The sequence below is a fragment of the Phodopus roborovskii genome, unplaced genomic scaffold, assembly GCF_943737965.1.
Source record: "Phodopus roborovskii unplaced genomic scaffold, PHOROB, whole genome shotgun sequence".
Taxonomy (NCBI): domain Eukaryota; kingdom Metazoa; phylum Chordata; class Mammalia; order Rodentia; family Cricetidae; genus Phodopus; species Phodopus roborovskii.
The window spans coordinates 6,949,442-6,976,916 of NW_026126418.1; the positions used below are offsets into that span (position 1 = coordinate 6,949,442).

Here is a 27,475-nt window from a genome sequence, read left to right on the forward strand (position 1 = left end):
TATTTTAAATATAAATACGATAACATACTTGGTTAATTTATTAGGATAAAAGTTTAACTGTGTTTGGGACAATTGGTTATATGAGTCTTTTTTTTTTTTAGTTTTTATTTTTTTGAGTCAGAGTTTCTCTGTAGCTTTGGAATCACAGAGATCCACTTATCTCTGCCTCCTGAGTGCTGGGATTAAAAGCATGTGCCCCCACTACCTGGTGTGTGTCAATTTTTAAAGGCAATTTTTGGAAATCAAAGTAAAATAAGTATTTCTAATGAAAGTTTGGCTTCTTCTGTGCAGTATGCTATAACTATAAAATAGATATTGGATTGTGAAGACTCATATACAAATAGAATATATTGCTGGATGTGGTGGCACACACCTTTAAGCCCATCACTCCAAAGGCAGGGGCAGGGGCAGGGGCAGGGAGATATCTGTGAATTTGAGGGCAGAGGCAGAGGCAGGTAGATCTCTGTGAATTTGAGGACAGCCTGGTCTGCAAGGTGAGTTTCAGGACAGCTAGGGCTATTACACCCAGAAACCTTAGCTCAAAGCAAAAAACAAAAAACAAAAAACACTCCCAAACCCAAAAAGAATATTTTTGTTGCCTATATTTGATATGATTAATAATATTAAGTTACTATATTGAAATGGATTTAAGTAAAAATATGAATGTCAATTTCACTTTTTATTTTTTTGTCTTTTAAAGAACATGACTATTTGAAAATTTAAAGTCACATGCCACATTGCACTTTTGCTGAGCAGAGGTTTTTAGACTTGACTGGCTCTCAGAACTAGCCTTTGTAAAAGGGTTATGACAAGCATTTATGGAAATATAGACTTTGAAGTTTATTCTGGGCTTATGAAGTGAGGAGTTGTAATACAGGAGTCCCTATCATGAGGAGCTGAGGAGGCTTTTCTCTGACAGCATTCTGTAGGTGATTCTGAGGTAGCACTGTGTCTTTGAGGACTGCTGTTCTAGATTATATTCCAGAGGCTCTTATTGCAGTCACAGGGCTGTGCACACTCTTTAAGCACCCAGATAATTGTTCAAGTTTGCTTCTGTTTAAATTGTAGAGTTGGAAGAGACAGGCCAGTGTTCTCTGTTTTAGATTCATTTGCTGACATGGTCACCCATCATTTATCTTGAGAATCTTATTGTCACAGTAATATGAAGGCATAGCCAGCCTTTACCATTCCTTTTTATGCCACAGGGACTGGAAAGTCATTGTACATTGGAAATCTGCTTGGTGTCAGGTCAAAGATTTGAATTCCAGACAGCTGCCCATCACACTTCCTCCATAGAGATACCCAACGTTGTGAGTCTGAGAAAACAAGGCTCATTTACTGACTGAAACTGACATTTAGTGGTTACTGGGTGTTGTATTCTGCATGTTACAGGGATCATCTTAATTTGTCTTGTATAGCCTAGTGAAGTTTTTTAAAAATAACTTTAATTTTTATTATTACCAGTTACAGATGAACAAGTTGTAAGGTCTAAGGTGGTAAGTAACTGGCCATTATGAACTGAACTACGTAACCCTAAAAATTGTTATGTTGCCCTAACCATATGTGGAGTAGATGGTGAGATGGGGCCTTTAAAAAGTAATTGGGTTTAATGAGTTCAGAGTAGTTCTTCAGTCTGCGTGACTTTGGGGAGAGAAGAGCTATGTACACTGAAATGAATCAGTGCAGGGATGGCCTTGTGATGATTGAGATACTTTCACAAGAAACCAAACCTTGACCTAGGAAATCCAGCCTCCAAGATGGTGAGCAATTTCTGCTGTTTAAACCATCCAGCCTTGGGTTATTTTGTTGTAGCTGCCAAGGCCAGCTTGCTACAGGTCATGTGTCAAGTTGGCTGTGACTTCAAAACCCACACTGTAAAGGAGATGTTCCTCCCTTCGTGACAGCACTGGACAGTTTTGGTTGAGGTTCAGGAGGCACTAATGTGGATATGAGCCATTGGAAAAGATATCAGAACATACATGTTTTGCCTTTTCTTCAGACAAGTCCCATGGGAGCTGGCTTCTGGTGGATTTTTCTCACTATTGCTTCTCCTCACTCTAGCAGCAGAAAAGATATCTCATAATATGGAATGAGTGTATGCTTAGTGAATATTTATTGAATGTATGGGATACAGAGAAAGCAAGAGACAACTCAATGGCAGATCGGTGTGGTCAGACCTGACCCTGAAGAATAGCCACATTTGGGACATGATGCTCCGGGGTTAGATTGATAGACACAGTGACTGAAAACCATAGTACTGCTTACAAGGAAGCAAGCAGACACAGAGATGTATAAAAAAGCACTAAGAGACACTGTTGGTGACTCTGAAGGGAAGGCAAAGAAGGAGGGATCTCTTAGAGTCACAAGAATGGCCTGGAGGCTGAGCAGAGGCTCCGAGGTGGAGATGTGAGCTTGGGTGTGGAAAAAGAAATAGAGAGCAAAAGGACACTTGAGATGTTTCAAGGCTTGACAGATAGCACAGAGGAGCTGGTGACTGACAGGGCCGGGAGATGAAGGAGTTAAGGGCGAGTCTGGGGTACTCTGTCTAGTATAGGAGGTGCTAGGCCTGCAGAGGCCAAGTTACTTGTTCAAAGCCACATGCTTCTCATCTGAGGAGTCTTTCATTATTTGCTTCTGTATTGAGCATCTGTTTTGTCAGGAGCTTAGCATCTTGTACTGGGATTTGGTTTACACTTCTGGACTGATAAATTTTGACTTGTCAGTTCAGCCAAAGGAATATCACTACTCATACTTGACAACTTCTAAAAAATGTAATTAAAAATGAAACTGGAGACAGCACATAAAACAACCCGTTTCTAAAGCTGACATATTTTGGTCCCCAAAGCTATTTTGAATTTGAACGTTAGAAATGAATCTTTAAACTTTCACGGGTGGGGTTGGGTATAAAGAGAGGCTTTTCCCAGTCTGAAGGATGAATTTTAAAATCTGCCATAGAAAAATACCATGGAGAAAAATATAGCAAGCAGCTGGCCCTCTTACCATTTCTAAGCAGGAGAGGAATTTCAGTAGAGCAGAAAAACAGCTTTCTTTCATAAAAGAAAACACAACAAGAAAAATAATCCTTGTTGTGTAGGCTTTCGCAGTTATTTTCTGTCGAGTATTAGACAGAAACCAGAGGGCTTAACATTGTTTTGATACTCTTGCAACTGGCAGATTGCCTGTGGAGGAAGTTGGAAACGGACTGACCAGCGTCAAGCTTCCAGGTGGCTGTGACCAGCTTCAAGCTTCCAGGTGGCTGTGGAACCACATTATTCGGTGCAGTTGTTATCAGTCATTTAATTCCCTACTGAATACTGAGTGGTGTTTTTACTTCAAACTCCATTTGGAGTGTCTTTCTATTTCCTTTTTCTTTTTCTTTTCTTTTTTCTGTAAGCCACATTAAGAAGTAAAAAAAAAAAAAAAAAAAAAAAAAAAAAAAAGGTCAGGCCGCCTGGGAAGCTCTTTTGCAAATTTGAGTTTAACAGCAAATAGAAGGAAACTGACTTAACCTTATGGAAACGTTGACAAAGCATCACATGAGGACTTCCCAATCACACTAACCAGACAATTAAGGAGAATACCTTACTAATTCTAAGGGAGGGAATAAGGAAGCAGTGTTATTTTAAGGCTTTTCTTTAATTTTCTTTTTTTATGATTTATTTTATGTGTATGATTGTTTAGTTTGCATGTGTGTTCGTGCACCATGCACATATATGGTGATCTTGGACAGCATCATGTCCCCTGGAGCTGGAGTAGCCATGTGTGTGCTGGGAATTGAACCCAGGTCTTCTGCAAGAACAAGTGTTTTTAACCACTGAGTCATTTCTCCAGCACCTTAAGGCATTGTTTGATGTGCTTTTTAGAATCCTGGAGGAAAAGGACAAAATAAGCTGTAAATTTTCTATGATTATAAGTGAGTCGCCCTCTGTATGTGACTTTTTCATCATAGCATCGCATATCTCATAGAACACCAAGGAGGAAAAAAGTCCAGAGGAGACAGGGAAGCCCCTTATGTTAAGCTCTGTGGAAGAATCCTACAGCTTTCACGGCATTAGCCTGGTTTTCTCTTTGGGGGGAACATCTGCAAACTGTAATTAAGCAGTTTTCATTTGTTTCTTAGTTTCTTTCATCGTCACTAAATCACTACACTTAGGGAACAAATTGACAAATTATGAAACACAGAAAATTGCTGGTTCAGTTGTAGAAGGAAATTTCCCTCCTCAAATTATGACAGATTTCAAGCTGATGGAGCCATTTTGTTTTTGGTATATAAGCATAAATCTTCAGCAGAAGTCTTTACAATTCATACTCATTTCAAATGGGAATATTTGGTCCATAGATAATCATTAGTTGTGTGTGTGTGTGTGTGTGTGTGTGTGTGTGTGTGTGTGTGTTCAGCAATTTAGATGTAATTGGGTATGGAAAGAATTTAAGTGTGTATAGTGCTTTGAATTATGATGATTAAATTTATTTTTGGCAGTGTTCTTAATGCACAATGTTTTGTTACAGTGCTATCTTTTCTTGGTATGCTTCTTAGAGAAGAGGAATTTTTAAATAAGAACTTTGGTATGATCATAATTAAAAGAATTTTTTCAATTCTATGTATTTGCAATTTATATATCCTATGTAGCATATTTCATGTGCATGAATAAATTAAAGAACTGAACAAACAGATGGGATTTTAAACTTTTACAGAATATACAGAATTATTAATAGTGAGGTAATTTAATTCAAGTGACACCTTCAACCTTTAGCTAATTTAAACAATATTAAATAGGTGAACAGTTGTTTGGTATTTATTTTTCTTGAAGGTGAGGTAGTATTTTTATTCATTGTTGGCAAGTATATTGTTACCTGAAGGGAAAAGGTAATAAATTGCTCATGTGAAGTGAGGCATCATAACACTGTATGTGTTGATTCAGTTGAATAAGCATCATTCAGACCAGAATTGTTTTGGCAAAGTGTTCATTCAGCCATGAAACAATAATATTTTCTTTGAAATGCTTGGCTAAGCCCAAAGGGATGCAAACAGGAAACTGTGCTTTAACCATCCTTGTGCCTTCCTTATATGAAAACCACAGCTCTCTAGTATGGGACTTATGGGACTTTTCCTTCCAAGTTTGATTTGTTCCAGCGAGACAGATTTAAGTGATGTCAGCCAGCTTTCTCTGCTTGCAGCCCATTGCTCCCTTGGTGTAGGGGAATAGGGAGAATCACCATGTTGCTTTCATATTCTCTTCTGGACTTTCATATTAGGTTTTGTGGTCTTACAAGCCACTGATGAGACAAGAAGGATTGCAAGCAGTCATCTAATCCTAGTCATGGGGTTTAGTCTCTAAATAGAGTGTCAGTCCCGTTCTTGGCATCATTTCAGAATCATGGGCTGTTCCACTTGGTAGTATGGCATGTGAAAGCATTCTTCTGGTAGCTATGCTGTAAGGTCTGAACTGTCATCTGGGAATGCAGAGATGTAAGAAAGACTCTGTGCATTGGAAGAATTCATCAGTTGCTGCGTTCCTATTTATTGCTGCCTGCTTATGAAAGATGGTCGGAGTCTAAATGGTTTAGACGTATGAAGACTGATGGCAATTCATGTTTGTTGCTTATAGACTGTACAGTTAGTGCTCACTAGTGAGGCCATATTAACTTCTATTTACATTGTACTGGCAAATCATATTCAGAATATTGTTTTTGATTCTGGCGTCTCAGATTTTGACTGAGTGAATTCTTTGTGAGTTATGGGGGGGAGGGAAGCAAGCCAGGGACAGTAGCATACACCTTTAATCCCAGCTCTCAGGAGGCAGATGGATTTCTGTGAGTTCAAGGCTGACTTGGTCTACACGAGTGAGTTTCAGGACAGCTAGAGCTGTATAGTGAGACACTGTCTTGAACTTCCCTCCCCGCAAAAGAAATGCAAAACCAGTAAGTATAATCAGAACAGTGCAGACATTTCTTTCTTTACTTCAAGTGTTTTCTTTTAAATGAAGGATATTCTAGCACACCCTGTAAAAATGAAAGAATTCTCAACACACATAATTTAAAAGCTGGGGATCCCTAATGCCAGGTGTGAGTGTTAGATTATTATAAATGTATGCAGAGAGTTATTTGTGAAGAGGAGGAGAAAGTTAATGCAATGTCCTGTAACTTGGATGGGTTGAACAAAATGTACTTTCATGCATGTCGGTAGACAGGCATGATCAGGGTGTGAGGATGTTTTTGTGAAGAACTCACAGTGCCGCCCTTCTGGTTCTTTTTGTTATATGCAAAGCCAGTGTAATGGGAAGAGAGCTAGTCTATCTTCTCATCAGAGGACCCAGGAACTAGTTCAGGCATTTCATTTCCCAAGACCACAATCCTGGCATTTACTCTTTAAACTCACAGAACAAGAGTAATTTTGCTATTTAGTATGGCTCCTACACTTGGGGTGAGAATTGGATGAAATATTCATGAAATATTCTCCATAAGTCTTAGAGGCTGTATGGTTAGGGGAACTGATTTTGATGTTAAAAGAGCAATATCAAAGTTAAATGTTAAAACCTTGGATGTACGATATCAGTCTGTTTCTATATTTCTTGAGGTAGTTAAAGCCAACTATTTGCAGTAAATATTGTATATGGTGTATGGCATAGTGTACAGCTATAAAAGTTAGGGAATAGTCCTGTGCTGGCCTCTGGTGGATGGACTAAATACTATGTGTTCACATACCCATAAAATCCTACCTCAGAAAACCTTGGTATAGGAGTTCAATCTTATGTTTCAATAAAAATCACATGGGAGGCACTTATTAAAATGCACATTTCGGGACTCTTTCCTTAAATTCTGATTGACTGGTTTCATTGTACTTGACTTTCCAAATAGCTTTAAGAATATGCCTTAAATTAGATGGAGTGCCTATGTGTATGTATGTTTATGTATGTATGTGTGTGTGTAAGGGGGATGGCTAAAGGGAAATGCATGGCTTTTTCAAAAATTTTTGCTCATTTTGGTACACATTGCGTTTCTCTAAGAGTAAATTATATAGCTTTCTTATAATTTTGACATACTGAAAAAAGAGCAAGAGTCATTTATTTTGTTTTATATGTCTTTTTGTTTAATGTTACTATTTTATATAAAGACATTCTGAAAAAAAAAAAGAAAAAAAAAGACATTCTGACAGGAAGGATGTAGCGAATAATGGCAATAATTTTACTGTGATCTTGCTGATCTCTGTTATACAGTCTGCAGAGTTTTAGAGTGCTCTCTGTTTAGATACAATTCTGTCTCAAATTTCAGGGCTATCACTGCCAGTGTCCATGGCCCAAATCACTCCACCATAGGAAAATCTCCTTGCTGTACAATCTGGTATAGCCAGGAGAACTGAGTTCTTTTTGGGCATTTTGCTGTTAGGAAGATAAAGAAAAACTTGGACTGTGGCGCATCTTGTTGCGTGAACTTCCAGGAAATCACTCCCCAGGAATCCCACTGTTTCTGGTGGGCTTTCTGGTGTTCTGCAGTGTGTTTGTTTCATACTTGGAGGTGTTTAGTACATTTTAAAGAATTACCTAAGAGTACTTTTATGACTATATTAAGCTGTTATTTAAAAGAGGAGCATCAAAGTTAAAAATGAATATTTGTTTTAAGCCTTCTGTGTCATGGTAGGAAAATTAGAAAATAATGTAAAGTATATTCTCCCGAACCCATGCAGTGGGACCATACTCTCTGCAGCAGAACTTAGCTACTCTATCATCATCCATGATAAAGATTATACTTCTCATGCTCCCCTACAACCAAATACTTCCGAGTTATATCCTTAAGACAGGCTCTTTTTTAAAATTAATTAATTAAAAATATTACATTCCACCAAAGTTTTTCCTCCTTTCTCTCCTCTCAATCCTTCCCTCCTCCCCTCTACCTCTCTCTCATTCACTCCTCCTCTACTGTTTCTCTTCAGATATAGATGGGCCTCCTATGGATATCAGCCAGGCAAGGTATATCTTGTTGCAGAAAGAGTAGGCACCTCCTCTTCTATTAAGACTGGGTGAGGCAATCCAGTAGGAGGAATGGGTCCCAAAAGCAAGCATCAGAGTAAGAGACACCCCTGCTCCCAATGTTAGGAGTCCCACAATAAGACCAAGCGACACACACAACTGTAACATATATGCAGAGGACCTAGGTCAGTCCCATGCAGGCTCTCTGCTTGTCACTTCAGTCTCTGTGAGCCCCTATGAGCCCAGATTAACGAGTTCTGTGGGGTTTCCTGTGGTGTCCTTGACCCCTCTGGCACCTATATTCCTTCCTCCCTCCCTTTCCACAGGATTCTCCAAGCTCTGCCTAATGTTTGGCTGTGGGTCTCTTCATCTGTTTCCTTCAGTTGCTGAGTGAGGTCTTTCTGATGACAACTGGGCTAGGCACCAATCTATGTCATTAGGAATCATTTCATTGACTTTTTTTTTATTGTACCATTTGTGTTTGGTTCTGTTCTAGGCCTCTGTGTCCTGGCCCTCAGGTTGAGCTCCCTCTCGTTGTGTGTCTCCAGTTGGTCCATCATTAGTTGGTCACTCCCACAATTCTGTGCCATCTTTACGTCAGCACATCTTGAAGGCAGGACAGATTGTAGGTCAAAGAGTTTGTGGCTGGGTTGGTGTCCCAGTCCCTCCACTTGCCTGGTTACAGGAGATGGTCAGTTCAGGCTCTGTATGCTCTAAGGATTCTTAGTTAGGGTCACCATTGTAGATTCTTGGGAGTTTCCATTAAAGACAGATTCCTTTTATTCCTTTCCTTCTAACTGAGAATTGAATTACTAGAATAATTCTCTTAGACCTGGATTTGAGAGCCATGTCCTCAGGATGCCACAGCAGTCTTCCAAACCTGATTCATGGATTACCACCCTGGACTGGGTGGATTGCTTAATTTTGGTCTTCCTTGACATACCACCTTCAAAATTTATATATATATATATATATAATTAATTAATTTTTTGGAGACAGGTTCTTACTACATAGTCCTGGCTGACCTGAAATTCACTATGTAGACTACACTGGCCTCGAGTTCACAGAGATCTTCTTGTCTCTGCCTTCAGAGTGCTAGGATTAAAGATGTATGCCCACGTGCCTTAACCAGTAAAGGGAAGTGTTAAGTATGACTTCACCATCTCCTTCATGCTTCCCTTGTCCTTTGCACACAGATGTGGTGGTGTGTCATGGTGGACCATGTGGGGAGGATGCTGCTCTAGTGGTAACAGAGTAGGAAGATGGAAGGAGCTCTTAGGAAGAACTACCTAAATTAGATGAAAGTTTATTTCCTGCTCCCATAATACATACATGTATACAACCGGAGGCTAATATGGATGTTGTCTACACAAAGTTATCCTACAACCCATCTTTCCTGGATTTTCTAAATTTATTAATATTTACTTACCATATCCAATCATTATTTAAGAACAGGTGAGTTGCAGATAACCAAGATGTTTGAATACAAGCTTTATTATCTAATTGAGTATCCCTGGGAAAGTGGCTTAATATCTCTGACCACTTTCCCCCCCTTTTATTGAAATAGATTTTTTTCCTTACATTATATGTCCTAATTAATTCCCCCCTTCTACTCTTCTCAGTTCCTCCCCACATCCCTTCTATCCAGTTCCATTTCTTTTCTGTATCTCATTAGAAAATAAGCAGGCTTGTGGACATTAGCTGTTAAGAAAAGGATAGTCGGCAACAATCCACAGACCCAGAAAGGCAAAGTAACAATGAGGGCTCAAGGAGTGATGGTGGTGGTGCATAGGTTTCCCTGGGAAGGGGAAATATAATAGATTTTGTGAGTGGACTATGGTGGGTGGGGATGGAAAGAGGCAGGGTGTGGGAGGATTGAAGGGAGAGAGAATTGGGAAAGATGACCACAATTGGGAGGGGGTGATATAGAAACCCAGTGCAGTAGAAACTCTGTAATCTGAGAGTGATCCTAACAAATCTCCTGGTAATGGGGGATATGGAGCCTGAACTGGCCATCTTTTATAATGAATCAAGGCTCCTAGCAGTAAGACTGGGACAGCAATCTAGATATAAAATCTTTGACCAATAATCTATCCTGCCTTCAAGGTGTGCTGAGGAAATGGTGGTATGGAACTTGTGGGAGTGGCCAACCAATGACTGGTCCAACTTGAGGCCCATGCCACAAGAGGGAGCCTACTCCTGACACTGCCTGGATGGCCAGGAACCAGAGGCTGACAACCCAGTGACCCCGGATAGAATCAAACAAGACTGGGGGCGGGGGGGAGAAGTCAATGAAATTATTCTTAATAATATCCTGCTATACTCATGATTGATGTCTAGCCCAGTTTTCATTAGAGGGGCATCATCCAGCAACAGACAGAAGCAGATGTAGAGACTGACAGCCAGACACTAGGGGAAGCCAGAGGAGTCCAGCAGAAGAGGGGAGGGGGAAGGATGGTAAGCGCCAGAGTGGTCCAGGACACCATGGGAACATGGCCCGCAGACTAAACTAAGTAGTGCTTATAGGAGCTTAACCAAACAGGGCTTATAGGTGCTCAGAGAGACTGACATGACAAACACAGTCCCTGTATGGGCCTGAACGAGGTCCTCTACATACACATTATGGTTGTGTAGCTTGGTGTTCTTGTGAGACTTCAAAAATGGGGGTGGATGTATCTCTGATTTTTTTTGCCTGCTTTTGGGACCCTTTTCCTCCTACTGGGTTGCTTCATTCAGACTTGATATGAAGGTTTGTGCCTAGTCTTATTGTATCATGTTAGGCCATATTTGGTGGATATACCTGGGGTTCCTGATTTTTTTTGGGGGGGAAGGGAAATGGAGAAGGGGTGGATATCTGGGCAGAGGAGGAAGTTGAGGAAGGGACTAGGAGGAGTGGAAGGAGGGGAAATGTGGTAGATGTAATGCATGAGAGAAGAATAAAATTAAAAAACAAACAAAAAAAAAGAAAACTGAGGCCTTTAAGGGATAACAATTAAATAATATATAATAAAGTAAAATATAGTAAGATAAAACAAAAATTAACACATTAGAGATGAAAAGAAGGCACAAAATCAGAGGCCCTCCCTATTGTTTGCAAATTTATATAGTAATTTCTACTGAATAGATATATTACTATTATGTACATATACTATACATATATGCATAATTAGGTATACTTATGATCCCTAAATTATGGTTAAAGGCTCAACCTACTGCAACAAATTTATTGCAATAATTTTATAGAAATGATGTCATATTGTACATAATCCCATTGAAACTTTATCTTTAAAAATAATATTATGTTATGAATATCTTCTTATGCTAACAAATATTAACAGTGTTAGATGGCTGCACAGAATTCACTTGTATGTTGTAATTGTTTTACCCTCATGATTTTGCTAAGTGTTGCTCATGTACAAAAGTGATAAAATTATTGCCTTCAGAGAATCTGCATTCTAGAAAGGAGAAATAGATACTAAACAACTAATATAGCACCATCTATTATAAGATGTTAACTTTCGGGGATGAGGGTAGAGAGGGAGTAGTGGCTCATGAAGGTGCAGGTTGAAGTTCTTTATTGATAAGGGTTGACAGCCATGGAAGATAAAATTTGAAAGAGATCAGAAAGAGAGGAAGTTAAGCCTGAAGATGTTTAGCGTCCAGAGGAGCCAGAATAGGCCTGATAAAGCAGTGCCATTTGCCTGCCTTAAGCATCTTGAAAATGCCAGAGTATCTTGTGTGTTATGAACAGAAGTCAAAGGAGTGGAGGTTAAGGTCAGAAGGCATGTAAATAGGGGAACATTGTCATAGATAGATGGGCCTGTAGGACCTCATCAAGATTTAGCATCCCCTGACCTCCTCTTCTCTCCCCTCCTTCACCTTCTCCCGTCTTCTTTCTTTCTGCCTAGACTTTCCTCCCCTCACCTTTCTCTTTCTGTCTACTTCATTGTATTTGTGGTCTTTGGAAATATTTTAAACATGGAAATGCTAGTTCAAAAATAAGCAAAATTTATAGCATTAATCAAGTAAAAAATTTCAAAGAAATAGAAGAGATGTTACTGGCTTTTTAGCCAAATCTTTGCTCACATATTTTGTCATTATTTTTGGAAAAAACTTAGATGATATACTAGCTGAGAGATGAAATGTTATGCCTTTGCTGTGCCTTATAACTTTCCTAACCTTCATTTATTCCTGCAGCCCAGAATCTGCTGGTTGAAGAGTTGACTATCAATTCATTTCCCAGTCTTGTTTCACATTCTTTGGAGAGAGGATTTTACTTTTTAGGAATCATGCATGAGTTCCTGAAAGTGAGCTCCTTGCTCTGCTGAGGCTTATATATGAGTAGAGAGACATAAACAATTAACAAATTATAAAGGGAATTTCTGGGAATTCTGTATAAACTCAAAGAAAGCAGGGCCATGTGATGGAGTCCCACTTTTACATCTGTGGTGATAGAATGAAGTGACTGGAGAGTCTTGGCCTCAGGAAACACACACATCCCTTACCTGATGTGGTTTCATTATGTTTCACATTGCATGGATCTGGATTAGTGATGCTGGTCCATGGAGCAAATGCAGTATCATAATCAAGGGAGTGCAAGATGTAGAGATAACCCCAAAGTCCATTATTAGGTGAAGGGAGAAACAAGACTTGTTTTTGCTGCAGCTGCAGGTGATAAAACATGAACCACAAAACTCAACAAAACCCACATGGAGTTTATTGGAAAAGGGAACAAAGGGAGGGGTAGGTGTTGGCCAACCTGGAACAGAAATGGAAGGGGCGAACAGGTGGGAGGCACTTGTTTAAAAGAGAAAGCTTGCACGTGTGTACAGAGTCCTTATGCAGCCACATAATGCATGATGTAGCCACGCAACACAGGGCCATTTGAGCTGTCTAAGTATCTGCTGAATGCCAGTATGTATACCTGGCCAGTTGTCAGGGGGCGGGGCCGGCATAATGCCAGGATAGCAACAAAAACAGTGGAAGATATACTAGTGTATACCATGACATGGCTGCATCTCATTGTTATACTAAATAAAAGAAACGTGTATGTGACTTTAATGAAATGCCTGGTAAACATGAACTAGTATCAACAAAAATTACATGAACTGTTGTTGGGGTTGGTAATGGGGGAGGAGTTTGCAGATTGACACTAGGCACCTTTTTGAGGTGATAGAAACTAAAAATTAAATGACAGTGATTGTTATACGTCTATATAAGAAATCATTGGATACTGTGCTAAAGTGAGTGGATTTGATGGTATTCAAGTTACACCTGGATAAGGCTGCGGAAAGGTGCAGATACATGTTTCTCATGAACACTTAGAGTCCCTCTCTGAGTTTTTCACCATATGACATCACAGGTTTAGCTCAAGAGCAAGAAGAGTCTAGTAGTATGTGTGTGAACATTCCGTACCAAGGGGATGAACTGCACATTAGCTAGTAGTTTCATAAAGATAAGGACAGCGCCTGAATGGAAGTTAATACTTTGTGTGCTAATCTGAAGAATCAGTTCAAGTGGATTGTGTGTACAGCAAATGAACTTCTCAGATACCATGGAGTCTACCTTCTGTAGACCCCGTGACCAGAAGCTTTCACCCTGAGGTGAGGAGGCCAAAGCTTCGGGAAGCAACATTCAAATAATGCTGTATTTGCTTGCATGGTGGCTCAAGTTATTCTGTGGCCCCGACTAAATCAGTTGGGAAAAATAGCTCAGCTCAGCTTGTCAGGTGGGTATATGTGGCCTCCGTATAAAATTCTGGTTCACCTGACAGGTTACAAGCACACTGTATTATCTACATCTTCCATCACAGAGACGAAGAGACAGTTACCAAGGACGTGCCAATTTGAATGTAGAAGACTGGTGGGATGATGAGGAACATAGTCTGTGATATCTAGAGGGGGAAACAACCATGGGAGATAGTGTCTTCTTTCTGTTTTAGAAACATAAAAAGAACTCACTCTGCAGGCTTGTTTTTCCTCTTAAATCGCTGCCTCTCTGTAGCTGCAGCTTCTTTTACTTCTCACCTGTGTTATAGAGCAGACAATACAGTGTGTGCTTCACCTGTCACGTGACTCTCCTGCCTCTATGACCTAGCCTGTCTGCTCTACTGTGTCTCTCTGTGGAGCACAGCTTGACACTGACCAACCCCCTTGGTCAAGTGCAGAGTTTTATATGAGCTCTCCAAATATACCGTTCACATGTCACAGAACGTTTATGCCAGTCTTCCTGGAAGATTCACGGCTCCACCTAAGGCCCTGGCCTTCTGGCCCTGGAAGCTTCATTTAGGAGTTTACCACCTCCCAACCTCCCCATGGAATAAACAAACCTACTGAACTTGTCAACTTCTTCCAAAGCCCACCTCACCAGACTGATTTCTAGGGAAGCTTTTTTTTTTCCTTTCTTATTTTACATACCAATCTCAGTTCCCTCTTTCTCCCTCCTGCCTTCCCTCCCTCTCTCCCACCCTCCCACCTCCCCCCCCCCACTCCACAGGTAGGATGATGCCTTCCAGGAGGGGTCAACAAAATCTGTCAAGTCATTTGGAGTAGGGGCTAGGCCCTCTCTAGGGAAGCTTTTTATGATTTCAAAAGCCAGTTACCATTTTGCCGTGTTCTGACTTTGTACCTTTCCTGTGTGGTTTGTCACAGATGCCTTCTCTCTAGGTGTCTGCATATGTGACTTAACCTCCCAGCTTGACTACTCTGTAAGAGCAGGGACTGAGCTTTAGTTGTCTTTCTTATCTTATACATACTTGATGCCCAGACTATCACTTTTGGACTTAAGCTTCAGGACCCTACTAATCAGATTTCCTTCTTGAACACAAATAATAAAATTTTAGCAACCTTACACTCTCTCCACAGTTTCCTTTCTCTAAGTGAATAACACTAGACCTTTCAAAAATTCCATCTTAGTATTGTGGTGTCCCTCATCTAGGGCTTTCGACATATATATGTATTTTTTTCCCAAGCCAGCTTGTGCATTTGTGCATTGGCAGGTTGATAGCTATGACGGTGACTAATGAGTCAATTATCACCCAGCCTCAGGGAAAGCACAATTATTCCTGACAGGCCAGGCTGTGCTAATCCTCCCCTCCTTGTGCCCTTTCAGATGGAGAATATAAAACAGTTGGAATTCAGAGCACTGCAAAGGGAATTTAGACAAAACACTCATGTGCTAAAGTGCGCTTCCTTGGATTTATTCTGATTTAATGATTGATTGGTTTTTAAATTGCTTATTTAATCCTACGACTATGGCTCCAGGGGAGGCCAGATATGAAGAAGAGCCTGAAAGCAAGAAACAGTGGTGTGGAGGAGTTTGCACAGACAAATCAAGAGACGATGTTATTGTCCAGAGGAACAATGCCTTGGACTCAAATGTAATGTGAAAATCACCCCAGATTTTCAGATACCTAACCTTGGTACAAGCTTGATTGCCTAGCCCCTATTCTCTTTGCAGAAGGTTATTTGGAGCTGCCTAGTGTTGCACAGAGCATTTCCCACTTGGGTATTTCTTTCCTTCCAGCAATGCATTCAGTATCTTGTTGTGACTGAGAACATGCACTTGATTTATATTGCTGGTGCCCACATTACAGAAGAATGGATACTTCGAGGTGGCTGGCAGGACTTGATCTTCGATTCTGACACTGGTCAGAATGCTGATTTGTGGAAATGCTTTTCTGTACACAGACACTGCTTTGGCTTTTGTATAGAAGAATTTAATTTTTTTATAGGAGTTCCCCTCAAAAATGAGCTCTCCCAAAATAATAACTTTTACGTGGAAGGTGTAATCAACATGCACTTTACCTTGTAAAGAATAATTTACCTTGGCATCCAAACTTTCCACTTTTTTCAAGGAGTGCAGCGTTTCTCTCTGGTCCGAAATTAGACGTTGGAGGTGTAGATGGGCTTGTAAGTCTGACCTGTTGGAGGCTTGTCTGTTTGGTATCAAAGGGAAATTGAAATTCCATCACTTCAGAATAATGAAACCTCTGAAAACCTTTAGAAAAAAAACTTTTTCTAATCTTTATTGAAGTTTGATTCAGAAATGCCCAAAGAAATGCTCTTTCAGGCCTCTGTGACCTGTGTGTTCGCTGAGACACTGCCGTTAGACTTCCTCATTGTATTATGCCTCACATGCATTTCAAAGCAAGGAGCATTAGGGATAAGATGAAAGGGTAGAAAAGGACTCTGATGAAAACAGAAGCAGAAGCAATGAACAGTTGGGTGGCACGTGTGCATTGCCACCAGGCTCACTCTGGGAAGCAGCATCTGTTCTAATCAGGCTGCTGGCCACTTCCGAGTCTGGACTGTGCCAACATCTGCCATCTTGACATTATCATATTGAAAAGGAACTTTGTTCTCATCTCATTCTGCCAAGAGATTTATTATTTACTAGGTTTAAAAACCAATAAAAAGCCTGTATGCAAAAGCACTTTTTGGGTCTTTGTGAAGGTTTAGGATGGCACTTTTAACTCTATGTTTAATCATGGAGAGGAAAAGTGCTTTTCTGAGTCCTTGGTATTTTAAAGATAACAACTTCACATTTACAAGAGGGTGGACTTTTAAAGAGTAGCGTTTTTGTTGGATCTGGGACTGACTATTATTAGTAATTTAATTAACAGCACCAGGAGCTTGGGCTTCACTTTATTTCAAAGGAGTTTCATCTGGTGACCTATCAGGTACCCTGGGCATTTTATTGGGAATTGAGAGAGGAGTACACTGAGTGACCTGTGAACATATATAACCTGTCATTGCAGAATGTCTATTTCAGATACCACGGTGCTTTTCAAGTATTTTAGTCAATTAACTAGTTCAGGAGTGTTGAGTTGGGTATGCAAGATTTTCTTGGTAAATACCATATTTAGGTTTGTTTGACTTAAAAGAGACCTAGCAGGACTAAAACAGTTCCTTTCATTGCCAGCAGTGTGCTAAGGAATGGTGGGAGCCACAGGAAACCTTCCATTCTTTCTCTGGTGAAGCTTGAGGCATCTGTTCATCCCTCAGTAGCTTATCCTGTTTCTAAGCATCACCATGTATGTCACTCTACTGCTACTCAGTTACCTTGAGAACCAAGGGAAACTTGACTCTATTTTTTATTTCTTTTTTTACATTTACTATTATTATTATTATTATTATTATTATTATTTTACATGTCGATCACAGTTCCCTCTCCCTCCTTCCCTCTTACCCTCTCTCCCCCCTCACATGCACCCTGACCACCCTCTCCTCCTATTCCCCCACCCTCATTCCACATGTAGGGCTATGCTATCCAGTGGGGTCATGTAAATCTGTCAAGTCATTTGAAGTAGGGACCAGGACTTCTCTCCTGTCTCTAGGTAAAGGTAGTATCCCTCCATGGGGGATGTGCCCACAAGGTCCTTTTGTGCACCAGGAATACATCCTGGCTCCACTGTCTGAGGTCCCTTAGACTGCTCAGGCCTTCTAGCTGAGACCCATATTCAGGGGGTCTGAGTCAGTCCCATGCTGGATTCCCAGCTATCAGTCTGGGGGGGGGCATTAGCTCCTCCTTGTTCAGGTCAGCTGTCTTTATGTGTTTCTGCAACCTGGTCTTGTCCTCTCTCTCTGTATCTGGATTCTAATTCGACTCAGTGTTTAGTTATGGGTATTTGCTTCTGTTTCCAACAGGTACTAGATGAGGGCTCTATGATGGTGGATAAGTTAGTTGTTGATCTCACTATCCGGGAAGGGCATTTATGATAGCCTTTCCATGGTTGCTCAAATTGTTAGTTGGAGTCGCTCTTGTAGGTCTCTAGACCTTTCTTTAGGTTCAGTTTTCTCTTCAAGCCGATAATGGCTCCCTCTTTTATGTTGTCTGTCTGTCTCTCTCTCTTTTCTGTCTTCTATTCCTACCCTGACTCAATCTTCCTAGTCGTGCATGCTTTCCTCTCCTCCCCTTCTCTTTCTCCTACTTCTCTCTCCATTCACTGCCCCCCTACATCTCATGTGCTCTGGGGGACTTATCCCTTCCCCCTTTTGTGAGGGACCATATATGAATCTCTTAGAATTCACCTTGTATCCTAGTTCCTCTGGTAGTGGACAGTATTCATCAGTCTTTGAAGGAGTGTTATCTATATTTAAGAGTAGCTAGGGTTTGAAGAAACTCCTACTTATATAGTTCTTTGGGAAGTATTCTTTTTTGGGGGTGGAGAGAGAAGAAACCTTTTCAGTAAAACACACAAAAGAAACAACCTGACCACAGTGGGTGTTTTTAATAATTCATGACTTACCATTTCAGAGGATATTGTGGTGAAAGGGAGATCACATGGAATCGATTCATCAGAAAATATATTCACTGCTGAAAAATTGACCCATAAAAATGAATCCAATGGTCATCACTTTAGAAATATGCCCATCCTTCCGCATACTTCATCCGAATGCTCAGAAGAGGACCAGGTAATCCTGTCTTGTGTTTACAGAAATCACTTGAAGAAGAAAGCATTGTTCCCAGGAAAAGAGACCAGGGGAGTAGCATTCTGCTGATAACTGAGTCATTACATGTTTGGTAATCCTCAGCTTTTGATAAAAACTTCTTAGGAATCTGCCATGTGTAGATACTTCATGAAATTATTTATTTTGTTTTTAACAAGAGAGTTTCCTTTTCTATTTCTTTGTATAAACTGGTCCTACATTTTTTTTGTCCCAAACTTATCACATTTAGACTTAAAGTGGAAGCCATTATCTTGCTTTTTCTAAGATTTGGTTTGTAGATATTAGATGCTATTCTGCAGTCATTAAGACCTCATAACAATATTCATTACCTCTTTGGCTATCGTGTTTAATTATTAAGGAATGAGAATTCATAGTGTTCTCTATTCAAGCCATTTAAGTCTTGATTAATTTTTTAAAAAATATTTGAGTTTCTCTTTCTTGTTTGCAATGTTTTCCATGTGATATTATGGACAGAATTAAATGAGTTTTTGATTTTATAAGGGTCAGAAGGATCTGTGATAAAAAATGTGTTTGTGTAGAAGAGGTTTATAATCCCTTTTCTTAGAGCTTGCGTCTATTGATGGCTGGGAGATATGAGCTGTTTTCCCATAAAGGATTCACACTCTACTGGTGAAGATTGAGATCATATTAAATATAGGGAGTCCTAGAATTGTTACATTGTAACAGCAATCTCTGATTTTTGTATGGAGGTTCATTGAGGAGTGGACTTGGAGGTGGAGCAGCTGTCTGTTTTATACACAAGCATGCTGGAGTTAAGTTACCTGCTATATGCTGGATGAGACTAGGGTACCAGAATTTCAGTTAGACTTGCTGAAACCATTGCTATAGCTTAGAGACTCTGGTCTTTCATATATTGCTAGGAACAGAAACTATTTCCTGACCGTGTGTCCTTACTGTGTTTTCAGATATTGATTGATGAAGGCCAGCAAGTTGGCAGCTCCCTTCAAGGTGATATGACCCGGGCTGGAAAGGTGAAGGTAAGGCTGCATTCAATACTCTGCCTTGGGAAGAACACACAGCAAACAAATGAACTATATTAGCAACTTTTCTGTTACTGTGATGATTCACCATGACCGAGGCAACTTTGAAAGAGTACACAGATAAAAGTCTGTCTTGGTGGGGAGGCATAATAACAAGCAGCAGGCAGCAGGAAGCACAGAGAACGAGCTAGAAGTAGGCAAGGATTTCTACTCACAAAGCCCACCTCCAGTGACAGACTTCTCCCAGCAAGGCTTTGCCTCCCAAACCTCTCCAGGCAGCATCAACAATTGGCACCAAGTATTCAATTACTAGAGCCTTTGGGAGACAGTGCTCATTCAAACTACCACACAAACCAACAGACAAACATTAGACTCTCGCTTTTCTTTGTACCAAACTGGAGTTTCACCAGATTTTATCCTTGAAAGGGTTTCTTCTTTTAAACCAGGGTTGGAACATCTTAAACTGTTTGTGCTTGATTGGGTGCTAGATCTTTTGTCTTTAAGGTTTAACAAATGGGAAGGGAAGTTTAGTCTTAATTGTTAAAGATGCTGCAGTATAACTGATTCTCAAATGTTAATATTGAAACTATCATATGAATTTTGATTTTGAGTTTGCATACTAAGTAATCCTTGCTGTTACTAGGTTAGAAGCATGGAAGGCACCATTTTCACTCTCTGGGAGGTCAGTATAATCTGCCTACTACACATTCCATATTCAGCTTAGGAGAGCTTATCTTGAATTACAGTTAATGAATCTCAATTTGTAAGTTTAAGGTCTTTTTTCAGGTCTATGTTTAGGTTGTGAGCATCAAATGGATGACGACCTTGAGTCTTTACTCCATGCCGTGTGCCAGAATTTTCTTATTTGATATTTCCCTGAGATGCCTCATTGTCAGTGTGCAGTGGGAAGTGGTGGTCCAGGCAGAATAGTTCTTCATTGAAATGCTGCTATTGGGTCTGTGATGGTCTTTTGCTGTGCTTTTTACCTTTGAAGCAATTCTTTGTTTTATTTGCTTGAAAGAGATAACACTTGATATTTTGTCCTGCTTGCCTCTCCTGTGATTTACCTGGGCAGGATCCTGCTCTCCTTAATTTCCTCTCTCTGGCTCTCCAGAGTGCTGTAAGAAAGTATGCTGCAAGGAAGGGTGGTGGTCCACCACCTCCGCCATCACTGGTTGCTTGAGAAGTAAGGAACACCCAAACCCAGAACCTGCTCTCTCCTCTGATAGCGGTGTTAAAAGTTTTGGGAAGAAAATTTGGAATAAGAATTCCAAGCCTGTTTTCTCTTTCACTGTGGAGAACAGGCTGTGTGTCATGTTTAAAGTCCTGCACTTGCCAATGTCATGTTCCTACAGATGGGAAAGCATCTGCATATAGTGGCTTTTAACTGGACCTTGAGAGGTCAGAGGGAAGCAGGTCCAGCCTTCAGCTGTGTGCATGGATCCCTGACTACATTGCTTTTCTTCATGTCTAATATACCCAAAATAATGTCAATCTTTTTGTAGGTAGACAACTTCTTAGACTTAGAAGATGTGGACATGGAGGAAGAGAGTAAGCCCCAGATGAACAAGGGTATGTGTAATCTGCCTTTTTCATACTGTGTGACCTCTTTCTAAAAACTACAAGTGATTTATGTTGCTTTGTTATTTTTGGCACTTCTTACCTTACCTCCCTTGATGTAAGAAAAACTGAAGTTTTGAAATTCCTATTTGAAAAGCAAAAACTTTTACTCAATCATTTAGAGCCTTTTGAAATTTATAAAACCTTTGGTCTAAGTGAACTAGATTTGTCCCTCTCCTTCCCTCCAAATTCAGGATAAATTAAACTAATTTTTTGAATTATATTTTTTATTTAAATTAGAAACAATTTTATTTTATATATCAATCCCAGTTCCCTCTCCCTCCCATTCTCCCATGCCCCCCCACTGACCTCCATCTCATCCCTCTTCTGCTCCATAGAAAGGGTGAGGTTTTCTATGGGGGATCATCAAAGTCTGTCACATCATTTGGGGCAGGCCCTCCACAATGTGTCTGGGCAGGGATTGTATCCCTCTATGGAGAGTGGGCTACAATGTCCATTCGTACACTAAGTAAAAATGCTGTTCTATTACCAGGGGCCCCATGGACTGCCTAGGCTTCCTAACTGTTACCCACGTGCAGGGTTCCTGGTTTTATCCTATGATGTTTTCCAAGTTGTCAGTTTGGGGTCCATGAGCTCCCCCTTTCCCCTTCTCCTGGGGATCATGTATATCTCTCTTATGGTCCTCTGTTTCCCAGCTTCTCTGGAGGTGTGGATTGTAGGCTGGCAATCCTTTGCGCTACATCTAATATCCATATATGAGTGAGTACATACCATGTTCCTATTTTTGTGACTGGGTTACCTCACTCAGGATGGTTTTCTTCTAGTTGCATCCATTTACCTGTGAATTTCAAGATTCCATTGTTTTTTTTTTTTTTTTCTTTTTCTTTCCTGCTGAATAGTACTTCCTTGTGTAAAGTACCACTTTTTATTTATCCATTCTTCAATTGAGGGGCATCTAGGTTGCTTCCAGGTTCTGGCTATTACAAATAATGCTGCTATGAGCATACTTGAACTGACATCCTTGTTATATGAATGTGCATTCTTTCGGTATATGCCTAAGAGCGGGATTGCTGGGTCCTGTGGTAGACTGATTCCCATTTTCCTGAGGAACCACCATACTGATCTCCAAAGTGGCTGTATGAGTTTGTACTCCCACCAGCAGTGGAAGAGCATTCCCCTTTCTCCACATCTCTCCAGCGTAAGCTATCATTGGTGTTTTGATTTTAGCCATTATGTCAGGTGCAAGATGATGTCTCAGAGTTGTTTTGATTTGCGTTTTCCTGATGGCTAAGAATGTTGAGCACTTTCTTTAGTGTCTTTCAGCCATTTTAGATTCCTCCATTGATAATTCTGTACCCCACTTTTTAATTTGCATTGTTCAGTGTTTTGATGACTAGCTTCATGAGTCCTTTGTATATTTTGGTAATCAGTCCTCTGTTAGATAATGATATTTTTCTATTCTGTGGGCTGCTGTTTTGTCTTGTTGATTGTGTCCTTTGCCTTACAGAAGCTTCTCAGTTTCAGGAGGGCCTACTTATTAATTGTCAATCTCAATGCCTATGCTACTGTTGTTATGTTCAGGAAGCCATCTCCTGTACCAGTTCGTTCAATGGTACCTCCCACTTTCTCTTCTAAGAGGTTCAGTGTGGCTGGATTTATGCTGAGGTCTTTGATCCATTTGAACTTAAGTTTTGTGTATGGTGATAAATATGGACCTATTTGTAGTCTTCTACAGGCCAGCATCCAGTTATGCCAGCACCATTTGTTGAAGATGCTTTCTTTGTTCCATTGTATAATTTTAGTTTCTTTGTCAAAAATCAGATGTGTGGGTTAATGTCAGGGTTTTCAACTAGATTCCATTGGTCTATCTGTCTTTTTTGTGCCAATACCAAGTTGTTTTCAGTACTATAGTTCTATACTAGAACTTAAAATCAGGCATGGTGAAGCCTCTGGAAATTCCTTTATTGTACAGGGTTGTTTTTGCTATCCTGGGTCTTTTGTTTTTCTGTAAAAAGTTGAGGATTGTTTCTTTAAGGACTATGAAGAATTGTGCTGGGATTTGATAGGAATTGCATTGAATCTGTAGATTGCTTTTAGCAAGATTGTCATTTTTACTATGTTGAGTCTACCTATTTAAGAGCATGGGGAATCTTTTCCACTTTTTGGTATCTTCTTTAATTTCCTTTAAAGACTCCAGGGTTCTTGTTGTACACGTCTTTCACTTGTTTGGTTAGCATTACCACGAGATATTTTATGTTGTTTGTAGCTATTGTAAAGGGTGTTGTTTCTCTGATTTATTTCTCAGCCCATTTATTGTATGTATATTGTAGGGCTACTGATTTTTTTAGTTAATCTTGTATCTTGCCACTTTGCTGAAGGTGTTTATCAGCTGTAGGAGTTCTCTGGTAGAGCTTTTTTTGGCCACTTATGTAAACTATCATATTATCTGCAAATAGTAAAAGTTTGACTTCTTCCTTTTCACTTTGTATCCTCTTGACCTCTTTTTTTTTTTTTCCCTTATTGCTCTAGCTAGAATTTCAAATACAATATTGAAGAGACATGGAGAAAGTGGATAGTCTTGTTCCTGATTTTAGAGGAATCCTGTTGAGTTTCTCTCTAGTTTGATGTTGGCTGTTGGTTTGCTGTATATTGTTTTTATTATGTTTGGGTATGTTCCTGTTAAACCTGATCTCTCCAAGACCTTTATCATGAAGGGGTGATGGAGTTTGTCAAAGGCTTTTTCAGCATCTAGTGAGATGATCATGTGGTTTTTCTTTTTCAGTTTGTTTATATGGTGGATTGTGTTGATGGATTTTTGTATGTTGAACCATCCCTGCATCCCTGTATGAAGCCTACTTGATCATGGTGGATGATTTCTCTGATGTGTTTTTAGATTCAATTTGCCAGTATTTTATTGAGTATTTTTGTATCAATATTCATGGTCTGTAGTTCTCTTTCTTAGTTGTGTCTTTGTGTGGTTTGGGTACCACGGTAATTGTAGCCTTGTAAAAAGAGTTTGCAAATGACCCTTCTGCTTGTATTGTGTGGAACACTTTGAGGAGTTTTATTATTAGCTGTTATTTGAATTTCTGGTAGAATTCTTCACTGAAACCATCTGGTCATGAGTTTTTTTTGGTTGGGAGACTTTTGATGACTGTTTTAATTAGGGGTTATAGGTCTATTTTAATTGCGTATCTGTTCTTGATTTAATTTGATAAGTGATATCTATCCATAAAATTTTTCATTTCCATTAAATTTTCAAGTTTTGTGGAGTATAGGTTTTCAAACTATGACCTGATGAATCTCTGGATTTCCTTAGTATCTGTTGCTATGTCCCCTTTTCATTTCTGATTTTGTTAATTTGTGTGTTCTTTCTCTGTCTTTTGATTAATTTGGATAAACGTTTGTCAATCCTGTTGATTTTCTCAAAGAACCAACTCTTTGTTGCATTGATTCTTTGTATTGTTTTCTTTCTTTCTATTTTATTTATTTCAGCCCTCAATTTGATTATTTCCTGGTGTCTACTTCCCTGGGGTGAGTTGTGCTGTTAATTCTCTAGTATGACTATTCTCCAGTTTCTTCGTGTGGGCACTTAGTGCAATGAACTTTCCTCTTCCCACTGCTTTCAAAGTGTCCCATAAATTTAGGTATGTTGTGTTTTTATTTTCTTTGAATTCTGGGAATTAAATTTTTTTTATTTCTTCCTTGACCCAGGAGTGGTGCAATTGTGCATTTTTCAATTTCCATGAGTTTGCAGGGTTTCTGAAATTTGTGTTGTTGTTGAATTCTAATTTTAAAGCATAGTGGTCCGATAATGTACAGGGGGTTATTCCATTTTTTTTTATTTTTTATTTTTTTATTTTTTATTTTGGTATCTGTTGGGCTTTCCTATGTTCTTGAGTATGTGGTTGATTTTAAAGAAAGTTCCATGTGGCTCTGAGAAGAAGGTGTATTCTTTTGTGTTTGGATGGAATGTTGTATAGATATCTATTAAACCTAATCGGGTCACAACTTCTGTTAGTTCCTTTGTTTCTTTGTTAAGTTTTTGTCTGATGGTCCTGTCTAGTGGTGAGAGTAGGGTGTTGAAGTCCCCCCCTTCTAATTGTGTGAGGTTTTATTCTTTTGGCTGTTGGTAAAGTGGGATTATCTATTGCCTATGTTTTTTTGTGTGTGTGTAGTTGACTTCCTTGGGTTGGAGTTTTCCTTCCAGAATGTTTTGTAGGGCTGGAATAGTGGATATGTATTGTTTAAATCTGGTTTTGTCATGGGAATATCTTGTTTTTTCCATCTATAGTGATTGAAAGCTTTTTTGGATATAATAGTCTGGGCTGGCCTCTGTGGTCTCTTGGTGTTGGTAGAAAATTTATCCAGGACTTTCTGGCCTTCAGAGTTTTCATGGAGAAGTCAGGTGTAATTCTGAAAAGTCTGCCTTTATATGTTACTTGGCTTTTTCCCTTTGCTGCTCTTAATATTTTTTCTTTATTCTGTGTGTTGGGTGTGTTGATTATTATGTGGCAAGGGAACATATTTTTGTGGTACACTCTATTTTGTTTTCTATGAGCTTCTTGTACTTTTATTTCTTTAGGTTGGGAAAGTTTTCTTCTATGATTTAGTTGAATATGATTTCTATACCTTTGAGATGGGGTTTCTTCACCTTCTTCTATTCTTATTATTCTTAGGTTTGGTCTATTCATGATATTCCATATTTCCTGGATATTTTGTGTTAGGGATTTGTTGGACTTAAAGATTTTCTTTGGTCAGTGAATCTATTTCTCCTTGTGTACTTTCAATACCTGAGAGTCTTTGGTCTATCTCTTGTACTGTGTTGGTTATGCTTGCATCTGTAGTTTCTGGTCATTTACCCATCTTTTTAAATTACAGCATTCCCTTATATTGTGAGGTTTTTTTTTTTTTTTGTCTCTATTTCCAGCTTTTAAGCCTTGAACAGTTTGAATTGTTTCCCTTACTGTTTTTCTTGGCTTTCCTTGTTTTCTTTAAGAGTTTGTTTCTTTCTTTCATTTTTTGGTTCATCTTTTCTCCATTCTTGAATTTTTTCTTCCATTTCTTTAAAGGATTTTCTCATTTTCTTTCTGAGAGTCTCTATCTATCATCTTCAGAAAGTTGTTTTTTTGGGTTGTTCTGCTTCACCTGTTGGGATGTTCAGGTCTTGCTGGTGTGGAGTTCCTAGACTCTGGTGGCATCATGTTGATCTTTCTGTTGCTGAGTGTGTTCTTACATTGTGTTCATCACATCTTTTCTCCCAGTGGGGTCTCTGCCTCTTTTGGTGGGTACAGGTCCAAGGTTCTCTTCAGGTGGGTGCAAGCAGGTCCAATACTCTGATGGCTCTCTTCTTCCCATGGGTGGAGGAGCAGTTTGACACTGGCAAACTCTGAATGTCCTGGTCCTCTGGGACAGTCCCTCCAGCCCTGTGATCAGTCCCCAGACCTCAGGAGGCTCCGAGCAGGGCATGAAAGTCAGGCCAGAAACCTAAATTAAACTATTAAATAGTTGTGTCACACACAACTCTTATAAAGTCATTGTTTTATTTCCCAGAAGAACAGTCTTATACATTGATATTATTTTAAAGAATATGTAAAACAACAATTGATCATAAAATAAAACCATTGATATAAAATAAACAATAATAATATGAATTTTGTCTTTAAAATTTATGAAACATGTAACACATATAGTAAATGCTTTTTCTGAGTCCTTTGCCCACACTCTACTGAAAGAGCTTTATTTATGCTAATCCACTGATTTTCCTGTGTAGGGTTACTTTCTCTTCTTCTGAATAGCATTTTTGTATAAGCACAGGTATATTTCTTTGGAGTTTGGGTTGGGAATATATAGCTCAACTGAAGTGTGTTTGCCCAGAACACATGAAGTCCTGGTGTCTATCCTCAGCCCACCATTAAAACTGGACTAATGATTGCACGTGAGGATCAGGAATTCGGGTCATCCTCAGCTACATAGCCAGTTTGAGGCTAGGCTGTGCCTCATGAGAACCTATATTAAAAAAAAAAAAAGCAAGCAAACATTAACAATAGGGAACAGCAGAAAACCCTGGCCCTTTATTGAATGTGAGAGGACATCTTGAAGTTAAAGTTTAGGCACAGAAATTTTCCTGCTGTTACACTGTTTAGTCATAACCACAAATTATTGCTATTGTTGGGAGAAGAGTTTTCTTTGCAACTAGATAGGCATTAAAGTGGCTGAGGATAGTTGTCTGCTTGTCACTTGACCCCTGCCCTAGCTTCTTCAGGTACTTGAATTGATAAGGCTTTGGGAATTTGAAGCAATGAAAACTTTTATTCTGCTTCCAAATGTCATCCTGTTCCATTGGAGGAGTTGTTTCTCGAGTACCTCATCAGCCAGAAGACTGGAAGACTCTGAAGTTGCTCATTTCAGTGAGACCAGAGATTTTGAGAGAAATCCCATCCTCCAGGGAGGGGTGACTGACTAAACCCCAGTG

The 27,475-nt window shown here is 39.6% G+C and overlaps 1 protein-coding gene across 1 annotated transcript in view; it reads left to right on the plus strand.

The window, feature by feature from the left end:
- The window catches only part of Iftap (intraflagellar transport associated protein), a 70,101-nt gene that overhangs the window by 23,375 nt on the left and 19,251 nt on the right, over positions 1 to 27,475 (plus strand). The window contains exons 3-5 of the mRNA XM_051184110.1: positions 18,225 to 18,382; positions 19,345 to 19,416; positions 20,925 to 20,991. Coding sequence (XP_051040067.1) covers positions 18,225 to 18,382; positions 19,345 to 19,416; positions 20,925 to 20,991 — 297 coding nt within the window. The remainder of the gene's footprint in view (positions 1 to 18,224; positions 18,383 to 19,344; positions 19,417 to 20,924; positions 20,992 to 27,475) is intronic.